The sequence below is a fragment of the Crocodylus siamensis genome, chromosome 8, assembly GCF_052110815.1.
Source record: "Crocodylus siamensis isolate JL-2025a chromosome 8, ASM5211081v1, whole genome shotgun sequence".
Lineage (NCBI taxonomy): Eukaryota > Metazoa > Chordata > Crocodylia > Crocodylidae > Crocodylus > Crocodylus siamensis.
The window spans coordinates 568,771-583,509 of record NC_143402.1 but is presented as its reverse complement, the minus strand read 5'-3'; the positions used below and the strand labels follow the sequence as shown (position 1 = coordinate 583,509).

The window sequence follows — 14,739 nt, the reverse complement described above, 5'->3', positions numbered from 1 at the left end:
TGCTCGGTGCAGCAGTTTCTCCCGTTCGCAGCAGATAAGCGTTTTCCTGCCTGACATGAACCCTTCACATTAAAGGTGGGAGTAGCCTGGATGTTTGGGATTGGTAGTAACTGGAGACCCCAATGACTTCGTTTAGAAGACAGCCTGCCTCCACTCCTGCACAAAACCCCTTACTTGCACAGGACCACCCAAAGGTCCCCAGCCCCAGCGCCTCTGTCCCGGAGATGCTCAGTGTTCGGTTGTGACGCTCAGGGGATGATGCGCTTGGGCATGCCATGATGCTATGGCAGTGCAGTGACATCAAAAGGAAGCGCTGGAGACAGCCACCAGCCTTCATGTGGTGAGCTGAATGTAGGATTGTGGGATTCACGGGTGCGTGTGTACACGGCTGAGCCATGGTGCACAGACATGGCTCACCTTGCTGCTGGCGTTGGGGGCCACAAGGCAGTCAGAGGGAAGGGTCCTCTTGCAGTCTTCAAGGGGCCAGCGCTGTTCTCACTGTTGGATGACTGCAACCACGGGGGTCGATCTGCCTTCTGGGGATGCCACCCTCTGTGGCGCTCTAGGATCCCCAGGGTCGCCCACCTACCTGTCAGTGTGAGGGGTCCTGTGACCTGCTGGTCTGTTTACTCCAGAGAGATGCTTTCCTCTCTGCCTGCTCATCTCATTCACCTCCCGCCATGGTGTCTGAGTCAAGCCACCTTGTTTTGTCATCATCTTGTCCCCTGTTTGCTGTTACTGGACCTGTCATCCCCTCATCTGTGTTTCATTTCAGGAGCCTCTCCTGGATGCGGAGCAGAGACTGTCCAGGGGGACACAGGGAGACGGCACGCCAGGGCAGCAGCCCCAGCTGGTGAGAGTGACTGCCAGCAGCACGGACCTGCCCGTCAGCATTTCCAGCCTGGTAATGCATGCCCACAGCCCCCTACCCCAGGTGAGGCTCCAGGAGGGGCTTTGCCTTTTCGCTCAGCGCTGCATATATCTGTGCAGGGGGGTTGACTGCACCTTTAATTCTGCCAGTAGAATTAAAGCAGCAAAACTTTTAAGTCTAGACAAGCCTAAGGACAGGAGAAGACGAGCTGTGTGGTAAAGCCCCTCTGGACAGGGCTACGGCAGAGGCAGGCGGAGCAGAGCTAGATGCATGTGTGCACAGAAATGCAGTCCCAATCAGCGCTGGTTCAGGTGTGGCGGCTAGCACCCATTCAGTTCTGGCACTTCTCTTCCTGGCACCCACAACTGTGTAACTTCTGCCTTTTATTTGCTGCCTCCCTGCCCCTATTGTCTATGATGCTTCATTGGACTAATACATCGTTTTCTAACGTGAGGCAAAAGGAAAAAGAAGAGCATGGTTATGGATTAGGGCACGGAGAGGTCTTGAGGCTGATGGTCCCATTTCTGTATAGGTAACCACTCAGCTGACCTTGCAAACCAGTATCCAATTTTCACTGGGGAAACTAAAACTGCTGTTAGCTGAACCCAAGTCCCCCATCGAGTCTCTGCTGACTCAAACCCTCCAAGGGGAGTTCCTGGAAGTCTACCCCAAAAGCTGAGCCTGTGAGTTCAAGGCTGTGCAGTGTTTCCATAGCAACCCACATTTGTGCTGGGGAAGCATTCTCCATCCTGGCCTCTTTCTACAAGAATTACCCTTTGGGCTGGCGGCGTGTGTTGGAGCCGGTTTGCTCAGTGTCCATGTGGCTGTTTTGCAGGCATCTGAGAGAGGCAGCGAACAGGGTTTTCAGGTAGAGGAAATGTAGTCGGTGTCCGTTCTCGTACTCGGTAAAACCCCAGTCGTATTGGTTTTAAAACTTCAGTCTTGTCCTGGAGCACTCCTGAGTGAGGAGAGGCTCCTTTGAGCATGGAGAAGTGGTGAGATGAGATTAGGGAGGAGTCAAGAGAGACAGCGAGCCATGGAGGCAAGGCACTGCGGTGCAGGATTTTCAGCTTGTGCTGCATTCCTGTTTTCTGCTGAACTTTTCAAACAGTGATGTCCAGGGCAGACATCGGACTTCTCACATCTGTACCTTTAAATATCATTTATTAATGGCTCTGCAATGTAAACCTTGCATTTCTGCCATGTTTCCCCACTCCCTGTGCTAATGCAACATTGAGGCTGAACTTTGGAGATTCGTTTTTTAGATACCAAGTAAAGGACAGATGCTCTGTGCCTTTTCTGTGAGTTGACAGGAGTGTAGTGAATTGAGTTGGGCAAAATAGAATAAAACATGGAAATATTCAAAGTTACAGTCCATTTTCCACTTTTTCAAAATGTTTCATTTCCTTCTTTTCATTTTTCCTTTGTGCCATTGAGTGCAATGAAAGAAATGGCATTCAGCATTTTTTCCTGGTCTGTCATTTTTTTTTTCACTTTCCTTTTCCTTTTCTTAGTCCATAACTTTTCTAAACTTCTCCAGCTTTTTAAAAGTTCCAGCATGGTGAAATTACAGTTTCTTTGCTTTTTCTTTCTGCATACAGCAGAAAAAATGAAAAAAAAACCCCAAAATAAAACAATAACATTTTGAAATATTTGTGTGTGTGTGTGTGTGTGTGTGTGTGTGTGTATGAATGAGTTTTTCCTGAAAGATTTTTTTCCATATACAGTATATAGATAGATAGATACATACATACATATATACATACATATATGAAGAAGATTTTTTCTATACTGAAACATTTTACAAAGATATATATCTTTTCTATAGAAGATATATATATCTCTTTGTAAAATGTTTCAGCTACTGAAACATATATATTTGCAAAATGTTTCAGATATAGAAAAAATCTTCTTTTCACTAAATAAAAATAAAAAGTTTAAGGCAAAAAAACCCTTCTAGCTGTACCGGTGAGCTTCTCTGCCCTCCAGGAGAGGTGAAGGCTGCTGTCCTGTTGTCTTTATTAGCATGTTAAAGAAACAGCCGAGAGCAGCTCTCCAGTGAGGTCAATAATCAAAGTAGCTGCGGTGAGTTTAGGATGGAGAAGAATACCCCGTTGCCTCTGCGATCAAACACCACTGGCAGGTACAACAGGGAGAAGGGGCATTGGTGTTTGCAAGTCTAAAGTCTCGCCGTTTCCCATTACCCCATGCGCTGCCCCCCAGTTCAAGGCGGATGCTCTGAGTCAGGACTGACGCCCGTGCCCTGTGGAGAGCTCGGGGCTGGAGGTGCTGGGGGACATCGGCAGAGCCCCTTCCCACCTCTCCAGAGAGCAGAGGGGCGAGCACAAAGTGCTCAGCTGACTTGTGGCTTTCAGATGGACCCCAGGTTTTTCCCCCCAAACTAATCCGCTATGCTTGTGTTTTATGTGGGTTCTTCTCCCCTGGCAAGCCTGTTTTAGCTGGCTGCCTAGCAACCCTAACTAACAACCTGTCTGCACACGTGCATGAGATATAGGCTGCTATGTCACTTCATGTCATTGAAGAGAATCTTTTTTTATATCAAAAGATGCACTTGAGCTAGATTCAGCCCACTCCACATGCTGCTCTTGTGCCCCTGCAACGGGTGGGAATGGGATCCATGCATGGACTTTCTTCTTCAGAACTTACACATGGCATGTGCAATGCCAGATTGTCCGGTTCACCTTGGCTAAGCCTGAACTGCACCATTTGATTGCTCCAGTTATGCATTTGCTGAACAAATGAAGTTGCTATATGCCTGAGAGTGGACATAGTTGTCCAGTAGCGAGGTGCCTTTGTTAGTGAGTTTAGTCTTCTCCGTTTACAAGAAGCAGCTATCCAGTACGAGCACCTTCAGGTGAATAGGACACGCAGCCACAGTGGGCATACGTGCAAAGTAAAGGACCTGGGTATAGATCAGTGTATCCAAAAAGCATGAATGGAAAGCTGCTCTCCAGACTATCTCTGCAGGTAGCTTGTGACCTCTAGCCTCTGGATATTCACTGACTGGGTACTTTCTAAAGTAGACAGGTCTTCTACATTCATAGATGCAAGTATGTACTTGAGACGATAGAGGCAGGTCACATTGTAGCGCTGAGGAAAGAGTGGGTAGCAGCAAACTCAGGTGAAAACAGAAATCTGCTCCTTCCAGTGACACTACTCTTAGTTCACCATGCCAGGGCATGCAATACATATCAGTTTTCTCTTTTCTCTTTCAAAATACACGTATAACCTCACAGGCAGTGTTTACTGGGACAATGACCCAGTTTGAAAGCAAGAGTCTAGTGTAAATGTCTTTCCTCCCTCTAATTAATGAAGTCCAGAGAGAATGGTGGAGACCTTTAAATGGCCCCAGTCAAGCTAGGTGAACTGATTTCATGATGGCAGATGAAGTTCAAAGTCAACAAATGCAAAGTAATGCACTTCAGAGAGAAAAATGTAAACTACTCATTCACTTCGCAGAATAAGCAGCATCCCTTCTGGAAAGGGACCTGGGCATCATTATGGACAGCTCAGTGATGACCTGGACCAACTATGCAGCTGTGGTCAAGAAAGCAAAGATGTTAGGGACTGAAAAAGATGCAAAAGGACTAGGAAAGTGTGTAAAGAGGAAAATGTCATGTGGCCTTTGATCTACAGACTCTGTACAGTACTGGTCACCACATCTTGAAAACCAGGCTGCAGGTCTGAAGAGGTGCTAAGAAGAGAAGTGCATGACGTCCAAATGAATGAAGTAACGAATCATACAGAGAAACAGATTAGACATCTTTTCCCCTCGTCCCCTAGCACAAGAAGGGGACTTCCCATTACATTTAAATGCAGCATTAAATGTCAACACGGACAAAAGGGAATGCTTTTCACATAGCATATAATTGTCACTGAGGCCAAGAACTTAACAGGATTCAGCAAGGACTGAACTTTTAATAGATAACAATAATACTCAGTTATAACAGTTAATGCTAACTGCGTTAGTTTGTTTTTGGCAGAGACATTATACCTCTTGGTTAGATGACTCTCAGTCTTGAACCATAAGATATTAGGAAGAGGCATAACAACAGGGAGCAGATATAAAATAATCCGCTTGATGCCAAGCTCCTTACACATCTCTCTGACGCAGCTGATGGTGGTCACTGTTGGAGGTAGACTACTGAACTTGCTGGGACGAGAGTCACCTCCAAAATGACAGTCACTTTGGTTCCCTCAACCAGGGCTGAAAACTTTTTGGATACCAGCAAAGGAGCATCAACCTCTCCAATAGCCCTTACAGAAAGGCTGTATCTTCCTCCCTCTGAGGTATGTGAACTGCCTCTTGTCACCAGCTGGTAATTTTTCTAGTACAGATGTATGCTTAGTCTCTTCCAGTGCCGCTGGTGCACACTCTGTAAGGAAACCCGGCTTCCTGCACATTGCACGTGGACCCTGCTTGCTACTTTTGTTCTGGTTCTCACTGTGTTGTGAAGGAGCACAAAACAGTTATTGACTTTATGCTACAGAGAGGAAGTAGTGTTCATCTCTAGTGAACTCCCTTGAGCTATAGAGCAGGGGATAGCCTTGCACAAGGGTTTTCAACCAGGGTGCCTTGGGGTGCCGTGCCATGTTGGCACTGCTAAGTGTGCAAACACGATTCACAAGATAAACCCAGATTGCAAACAGGAAGGTGGAGATTTCAGTTCACATTGTGCCCTGTGATGGTCTTTCTGAGTTCTCTGCAGCAGCAGAATACTCTATTATTTTTCTCTAGAGAAAAGCAGTGAAAGCTAGGAGCTGGCATTTTCCAAAGGGTGCCTTGAACCTATGCCTCAGGTCTAGCTGAGGGAGCCTTGAGTTTAAAAAAAGGTGACAACTGCTGGCCTAGTGTGCTTCCTGTAGGATAACTGGAGCCGATCACTGGCCAGAAGGTAATGAGGGGTAGGAAAGTGGAAGGGGACTTATGCTAGGATGGTGGCCTGACACGTGGCAGTATCATGGTATTTCTCTTGGCCTGTAAAACTGTAAGAGCCACTGTTGAGCCTTTTTTATAATAGTACAATTTTATCATTGGTATTGCTCAAACTGTCTGCAATTCTCCATGTCGGCTCAGCTGGTTGTTTATGGGTGGTGTTGCAAAGGGAGGAGAATACAGTCCTGGGGATGAAGTAAAATTTTTCTCCTCTCCAAAGCACAATCATACAGCCCGGACTCTCTCATTCTCTTTGAAGTGTGGGTTCCCCAAGTCTGCTCAGCCTCTGGACATCCATATTGGGATCATCTAATGGGACTTTCTGTGCATCACAGGCAGTAGGAGGCAGTGACTTCTGCAGGAAGCCCATAGCTCTGGTCATCTTGGAGCCATTCGTGCCGGAAGAGAGAACATCCAGTCTTGATTTAAAGACTTCAAGTCAAGGAGAAAGCACCACATCTTGGCCCATTGTTCTGCTCATTGTTGGGCTTTACTTCTATCCCGCATGCATCTAGGTACAGTTTCCAGTCACTGGATCTAGTGCTGGCTTTGTTTGCTAGAAGAAAGAGCTGTCTACTGTCAGAAACCTCCCATCAAAGGTATTCCTAGGTCAGGATCAATTTCCAATTGAATTTCACTTAGGCAAACCAAATGGACTGAGCTCTTTTATTCTGCTGGCTTACAGTAGGTTTTCCAGACCTGAAATAATTCCTTCATTTTTTTCTGAGCTTTTACCGTTTTTCAATGTCCTTTTTAATGTGTAGACAACTAGAACTGGACACAGCATACAGTAACAGCATGGGGCCTCCTCCTCCTCCCACAGATAGTGGCCTTCCTCGCTCCCTCCTCTTGCCCAGTATTTCCTTGCTCTTACATCTGAGGATCACGTTCGCTCTCTTAGCTGCCACATCACGGTGGGAGCTCCCAATTAAGGGATTACCCACTATGTGCTTATCAGTGACTGCTTCCCAACAGGACAGGTGGACTTCTCTCCGAGACTGGAAAAGAAGCACGTGCTGCCAGTGGGGTGGGCACCAACGGGCCTGTGCGGGATTCTGGTTTACATTTCCACATGAGAGTACATTTCGTTCTCGCCGGTGGTGTCCAGCATCCAAAGATCATTCTTTTCTCCCAGCACGCCTCCAGCAAAGGCGATGCAGGCTTCCCACATGGCCAGCAGCTCCCTTGCGCTCCTCAAAACAGTCTGCCGCTTGGGGCAAGCGGCGTTGCGTCTGCCAGGGTGTCCAAGGAGAGTGCCCCAGGGAAGGCTACCATGATACAGCCGCCTGCCTGCAAGAATGGCACGCAGACCTCACCGCTCATCTTAGCAAGGCTCCAGCGGCCTCGGTGACTGAATACGAAGCAGAGACCTGCAGGTGAAAATCCCAGCCTGTGCTTCGGGCTCCTGATGGATGATTCTCATGCTTCCTGCGCCTGAGCCATGGTGCCGCCTCCTCACACTGCAGGGGCGGCAGGGACCGGCGCTGGGGAGACTGCTGCTGCTGCTAGTGCGAATGAAGGGGAGTGAGGATGAATCACTCCAGCTGGATCTCGGCACATGGAGGGACAGGGCTGCAGGAGCTTCACCCAGCAAAGAGATGATCCTGATGCACCAGAGCCCGCGCTGTGCAAAGCTGCCTCCGGGGAGCTGTGAGTCTTGGTGGAGGTTTCCAGCTGCCTCCCACAAGCGCTACCCAGCGCTGGGCAGAAGGGGATGTGCTTGCCTTACTCTCCCCTGCTGGAAGGGACCTCGTAATGAGCCCCTGTGACTTTTGAATAGGGCAGGGCCTTGGGCATCGCGGGCGGGCGCCTGTGTGTGCAAGGGTGAGCGGCGGGCTGCGATGCCAGCAGGACCTCCCCACGGCGAGGTGGGAGCTTTGCAAAAATGTCTGTGCCCTACCTGGCCTAGGCAACGCCGTGAGAGCCACAACCGATTTGGAGCCATCATGCCGCTCGTTACTCAGGACGAGGAGAGATGACCGCATGGTGGGGTATGGTGGGCTTCAGTCCCTGGAAGAAGTCTTCACCTGCTGCTGAGGCTAGTTGTCTGTGCACGAGAGGTGAATAAACCCTCTGCATTTTGTCTTTGAACCCCATCTGGTCACAGCTTGTAGAGGATATCGAGAGGCTTGGAGGCTTCCAATACAAAAGCTGATGTTTCTGAGGAGCTGGACCCTTTGGTGCGGAGGGGGAGCCATTGAGCAAGGTCCCAGAGGCAGCAGGTCTGACTCTGGAGCCTGTTTCTAGACCAGTCCTCAGTGGAGAATAACAGAGATGTTGAATGCAGACCAGTATGGTATGAGCAAGGGTGCTCCATTCCTCTAGCTCTCCTGCAGCTGGGGCCTGGGTGGTGGTCCTGCCCTGTCCCTGCCCAGGGGGTTTCAAACCCAGCAGTGACCCATGCATGCCCACGGGCTCACAGCGCCACGGGGCATTGTCACCTCTTGGATGGATGGGAAGTGGAAATGGCTTTCAGCCCTTGGCAGCCCTCAGAGAAGATCTCCTAGGCCTGAAGCTTGACATCCAACGTGTTAGTATCTTTGCAGATAAATCCAAACACCTGGGAAGAAGTGAGCTCTGACCCCCTACAGGCATGCCAGCTGAATTCAGGAGCAGCTTATGAAACCTGCCTCACATTGAAGTTACAAGTGATCTCTTGAGAGCAAATCTACACAAAAAAACAGAGAAAGGATGATGCCAGGATGTGCAACCCGGTCACATAACTGCTAGCAAAGCCTGATTGTCAGAAATGAATGCATAGTGCTCAACATCCCTATGGTGCCGCCTGCTAGAGCAAGTGTTGGTCAGAACTATCCTGAAACCATCATCCTGGAGAAGTGAAGCGGGCAACCGTTGTGTCCAAGACTGTTCTCTTATTTTGGTATCCGTTGACTGTGTATGAACTTGGCCCTGCCAGGTCTAAGCTCCTATCTATCATTCTGTCATCTTCAGGTTTTCTGTAGCTGCCATCACAGCAATGTGCAGATTTTCAGGCCGGAAGGGACTGTTCAATCATCTAGTCTGACCTTTCTGTACTCTCTGAGCCTTGAGCCCTTTCTCCATCTATGTCTTGTTTCGTAGGTGGCGTCTTGCATATTGGCTGGCTTTGGACAGAAGCGTTTCCAGAGTGCAGTGCAGGAAAACTCCTAAAATGGCACATTGTGCAAACGATAAAGCTTTGGAGAGGTCTTTTTATGGCAACTGCACCAGGAATAGGAGAGAGAAAACCACAGGGCTGCGGGGCACTGGTTGCACAGTCCTGCCTTCCAGGGCATGAAAACTTGGGACAGTCACAGATAAAGGAAAGGAAGATGTATCGTTTCCTGAATGAGGCCCGTTGGATTTAGCCTTACGTAGGTAGTGAGAAGGCGGTGACTGGTGGGGAAAGACCACAAAGGTGCATGCGCAGGTGTTAAGTCACTGGCATTTGTCATGGGGAACTCTCTGAATGTCTTTGCAGGGCTGTCCCTGGCAGATGCCCAGAAACCCACCTGCTGCAGTTAAGGCAGTGGTCACAAAGGGCCTCCAGAGTAGTTCTTTGATGGTTAATTTAATGCTAATTGCTATAGCTTGGAGGCTCTGAAAGTGTTGCTAGATATTGGTTAAACAGGGGAGACTGAGGCGGACATAGGCACTGAAAGAAATATAGTTCATAGGGGGACAGTTTTGCAAGCTGCTGAGTTTCACTGTTTTCATCAACTGAGTATGGTGAAATCATGTCTCAAGTGAGCTAGGGGCATCAAGGAAACATAGCATAAGGTGAGTGTTTGCTGTCTTCTCTGTTGCTTTCTGCCTGTCAGGCTAGAGCTTTGCAAAAGCTGCAGCACAGGATGCTTGCTACGGTCCTATAAGGGTCCTGAAGCCCTATAAACCTGAGGTCAGCTTCATGTCCCAGATGCCCGTGAGGAAATCCTGTGCCCCCCTTTGTTTATTTAGTAGTGGAAGGAAGCATGCTTAGCCAGTTAATGAACCAAGATCGTCCTCTGCCAGCCCCTGCATGCTTCCTTCAGCTCTCACCGTGACTCCGTCACCAACAGAGCCAATGCAATCCTTGGATGGGTAATAGGGAAACACTGAGGTGATGAGACGGCTGAACTTGGCACTGGTGCTATCCCGACTGGATTACTAGCTCTGGTGCCCACAACTCAGAAAGTATGTTTGTGAGTTGTAGATGGTCCAGAGAAGAGCCAAGAGAAGGAATGATTCATGGATCAAGGAACTTGCCCTTTAGTGACGTACCCAAGGAACTCAATCTGCTTATCTTATAGTTTCATAGTTTCATAGTAGCTAGAGTCGGAAGGGACCTAGGTAGATCATCTAGTTCAACCCCCTGCCTTGGCAGGAAATAGCACCGGGGTCAGATGACCCCGGCAAGGTGCTCATCTAACTTCCTTTTAAAAATCCCCAGGCTAGGAGCCTGCACCACTTCCCCTGGAAGCCGGTTCCAGGCCCTAGCCGCCCTGACTGTGAAGTAGCGCCTCCTAATATCTAATCTAAACCTACCCTCCGCCAGCTTGTGACCGTTATTCCTGGTCACTCCTGGCAGCACACGGGGGAACAGGGACTCCCCCAATACCCGCTGATCCCCCCTGACCAGTTTGTAGCAGGCCACAAGGTCCCCCCTTAACCTTCTCTTGTGGAGGCTTAGTATTCTCTTAACACAGGAGAATACTAAGAGGTCACTTGATCCCAACATTTAAGCACTTACATAAGGGAGCAGAAATGTGGCAACAGAGAGCTCTTCAATCCACATACAAAAATGTGACAAGTTCCAGTGGCTGGAAGTTGAACATAGATGAATTCAGACTAGAAACAAGGAGCATATTTTTAATGCAAGGGCAACTGGCCCCTGCAGCAATTCACCATTTCTGGATTCTGCAGTCCCGGGACTTTCTGAATCAAGGTTGGATGTTTTCTAAAAGGGATGATGCTGTAGTTGAAGGAAGAATTAATCTGGGAAAGTCCTATGGACAGGCTTTTTATTGGCCTTCAGATTGGATGCCCAAAACTATCTTGTCTGGGGTGTTTTACGAGTGCTCAGGAAACCGAAGCCAGTAGTCTGATAAATGTCATGGGGTGACCTGGGTTGCTCAGCGGTCTCCACATTGCTCTACCCATCATGTGCCATCCTTTCCCCATGGGCACAGCACTCACGGGGTTTCCTGCTCATGTTTACCGGAGACCTCATGCGTCCAAAGAAAGGATCTGGAAATGTAGCCATGACATTCCCCCTGAGCTGCATTGCTGCTCCGGGACCATTTTCACTCTTATTTAGGGCTGCATTGAGGCCTCCTCGCTTTCCAAACACCGCTCAGCTGCCTCCCCCCATTCGGGGAGAGGAGTGCAGGCAGGCAGCTGTGCAGATAAAATTAAACAGGAACAATAACACTGATGAGCAGCAGCTCAGCACCACGTAGCAAATGCTGCTCTTCCTCCACCGCACAGCTCTGCTCCCCACGTGACTCGGTAATGAAGCTGACTTCATCTCTGTCAGCCTGCCAGCATGGCCCATCCCCTCCATCCTTCACCTGCTCCGCGCGCTCTTCCCATGAGGTGTTGGCTCTGTCCCTTCCCCACAGCTTTTGTTTGAGAGCTCTGAGGCTGACACTGTTGGATTATCCCTGCTTATTTGAACAGATGATAGTGTGAGCAGTGGCAGATCTTAACAAGATGAAGAGAGAGAGACTATTTCAGAGGATATACGTTCCCTGCCTGCTCCTAAATTGCACAGTTTTGTCAGCCTGCCCAGTTTGGGCTGGGCAGGTGCAACATCTGCTCCTTTCTATGGGCAGTCTATAAATAGGAAACATCCCTGTGCAGAGATCCTGCCTTTTTTGCAATATGTGGGTGAGCAGGGGCGCTGTACTGAATGTACAGTACAAACCCGAAAGCAAAGCAGTGGTTTGCTCTGATGCCTGCAGGCTCCGGTGTTATCCCTGTGTCAGCAGAGCTGAGGCCAGCTTGTTCCCCTTTCAGAACCGGCCTGTATTTTATTAGGTGCAAAACCAAGGGGGCAGAAGGACTGGCCTGGGCAGGAAGGGCAGAGGACTCTACACAGTAATCCGTGTGTGCGACACGTGGGATCACATTTGCAGCCCCGCTCTTGGCATTTGGAAGACGCTGGGTAACCCCATACCTCAGGGCTTGTCGGTCACTAGTTGGGGCCAGGAAGCATTGCAGCATTGGCCCTAGGTAAGGCCTGGAGTCCCTGGTTGCAATGTGCTGATGCTTCTGCCAGTACTTGGACATCCCAGAGGTTCCCAACTTGGAGGGTCTTGCTACTACACTCGGGGCTCCACCAGTCACCAGTGTGGGGCAGGAAGGACTTTTCCCCCAGATCAGATTAGCGGTCACTGTGAGGTTTTCCACCTTCCTCTGCAGTGTGGGAATTGGTTCATTTCCGTGGATCTTCAGAGCAGATCGTAGCCCACTACAGTCGTGTCATTGCCATGGCAGGTATTGGCAGTGCCCTCGTCCACCCCTGCTTTTACCTGTAGCCTGTTACAAAGTGGTCTTGGTGTTGTGGGCACTGTGCCTGTCAGTTGTGTGTGACCGTTTGGATAGTCCTTGGTAAGGGATTACTTGCTTGTGTAGGGGACTCAATTTGATGGCCCAGGTATCTGTTGGTCCATCCCTTCCAGTTCTGCGTTTGTTCAAAAAGCAAGCTGTCCCCTAGAAAGACATGCTGTGTTTGCAGTGTGCATGGTTTCTAAATCTGATGCCACCACTCGCATCTCAAAAAGTAATGCATTTCCAGGCTCCATTAATAGAAGCACTGCCCACAAAATACAAAAAGGAGTAGTGCTTCTGTCATGTTCTGGGTACTGCATTTTAAGATAGATGTAGAGAAAATGGAGAGAGTCCAAAGGTGAGCAATGAAGACGGTGGCAGAGTTGAAAGGTAGCCATCCAAGGAGAGAGCGAAGAAAGTGTGTCGTTCAATTTGGCAAAAGGAAATTAAGGTGGGGCACAATAGTGGTTTTGAAAGGCTGATGTCAGGAAGAAGGAGAACAACTGCTCTCCTTTGCCACAGAAGGCAGGACATGAAATAATGTGTTTAAACTGCAGCAAATCAGATTTAATCTCAGCAAAAGCTTCCTTATCTGTGAACAGTAGGACAGTGGGACAAGCTTCCCAGGGCAGCTGGGGAACATCCTTCACTTCACTGGCAGTTTGAAGAGGCCAGGCTGGCATCTGTCTGGGATGGTTTGGGAGCAGACTGGGCTGCGTCTGTGCAGGCTGGACTCAGTGGCCCTTGAGGTCCCTTCCAAGCCTTTGATTCAAGGAGTGGCAGGAACGTGAACTTCTTGATGTGTGGGGAAGAGGGAATGGAAATCCCATTGTCTGGCGGCTTGGCACAAAACCGAGACAGATTTGTCGGGTAAACATGAAGGCCCTGCTTGTCCTTCACGTGAGAGCCTGGGGTCCCTGCTTCTGACGCTGGAGTGCCTGGGAATAAAGCAGTTTGCTGCAGAAATGCCCATGGTGGACATGAAGGCCCAGCCGAGCTCCTGACGAGGAGTACCGCTCCCACCCTGCCCCACAGCAAGGCTGGCCCCGCGGTCTGTGCATTTCTCCTCTGGATGCGAAACGCATCTTCTTTCTGGAGGAAGCTGCTGCAGTCAGCCATGCCGAAGCTGTCATTGCAGAATTTACTTCCTGCTGCCTTATTTGGGGGCTGTCAGCTGATCCGTGTCAGCACCAGCCTTGTGACAGCCAAATATCTAGGAACTTGGGGATAATCGTGAAGACATGTCAGCGGGGAAGCAATCAGAGCATGAGCCAGGAAGGTGATGCTCTCCCCGATCCCCTCTGTGCACCTTTGGGAGTCAGGTTTTATTTTACAAGGGATGCACAGCTCTTGCCCAGTGCTGGGGAGGAGGGAAGGGGAGCAATGGTCACAGCCCCGGGCCCTGACTGCGGCGGCAGCTGGTGCTCAGAGCTCGTTTGGAACTGATCTGTTCCCCAAAATGTTCCTTTTCAGCCCTTGCAATTATAAGCGCTCCAGCAGTTTTGCATTTTTCATTGCAGAGCAGGAGCTCAAAAGACAAAGCAGCTGGGGTTCAAGTCCTGTTTTGTCTCTGAACAATCCACTTCAGCCAAAGTTTCTGACCTCAGCTTCTCTTAACAATCAAAACACGACTTGGCATCTAATCTGCCTGCGTCCAGAGGGAGCTGCAGTCCCGAGCGTGTCAGTATGAGCTGTCATGTTGGTGGACGTTTTGGGGTCAAGTGACTTGAGTTTGACTAGAGGCGCTTGCTATCCCCACCCCAGGGATGAACAGGGAGACGAGGAAGATATTCAAATCTCAACTTTTCCAGGTTAATGTATGACTGCACTGGAGAGCAGAAAAAGTTAGTTGAGCCATTGTTTTATCCATCTAAGTATTATCGTGTGCCACCTATTACCGCAGTATCGAAGTTACCTTCTCCTAAAATCAGTAGCAAACCTGAAGTCCGTAATGGACCTCATGGATTCTCCAGCATTTCTCCTTTCCTAGGGTATGAAAACCCCTGACTTGGGTTCAAGTTATTTATTCTTTAGTTGTTAAATTTGCTAAATTTGCTCGTAGCTGAAAGTCAGTGTAGCTGGAACTCACTTCATGTGTTGCTTCGAAGATTAGGATCAAGACTGTAAAGTGGCTTCACCCTTGGACTCGGCGCTAGAGAGGGGCTGGAGCGCAGGCTTGATGCGTTCCCTGGAGCCGGGGTTGTATAGGAGGTTGAGCTGGCACCTCGGCATTGTTTGCAACTTCAGATTCAAATGCCAGTAGCACACACCCTGCGTGCAGTGCAGCGGGAAGGCATCTCGCATCCAGCTTTCTACCCCATCCCTGGCACTCTCTGTGCGCCAGACATGCCCTGTGCTGTGTCCACCCACACTGTTTGCTGTTCCAGTCCGGGTCATTTAC

At 49.3% G+C, this 14,739-nt stretch overlaps 1 protein-coding gene across 4 annotated transcripts in view; it reads left to right on the top strand.

Annotated features, from left to right (window-relative positions):
• DLG3 (discs large MAGUK scaffold protein 3) overlaps positions 1 to 14,739 on the top strand; it is a 120,755-nt gene that overhangs the window by 17,117 nt on the left and 88,899 nt on the right. For 3 of the 4 annotated variants that reach the window (XM_090061740.1, XM_090061737.1, XM_090061736.1), the window contains exon 4: positions 776 to 934. In XM_090061740.1, coding sequence (XP_089917866.1) covers positions 776 to 934 — 159 coding nt within the window. The remainder of the gene's footprint in view (positions 1 to 775; positions 935 to 14,739) is intronic. The other variant, XM_090061739.1, reaches the window with a different exon arrangement.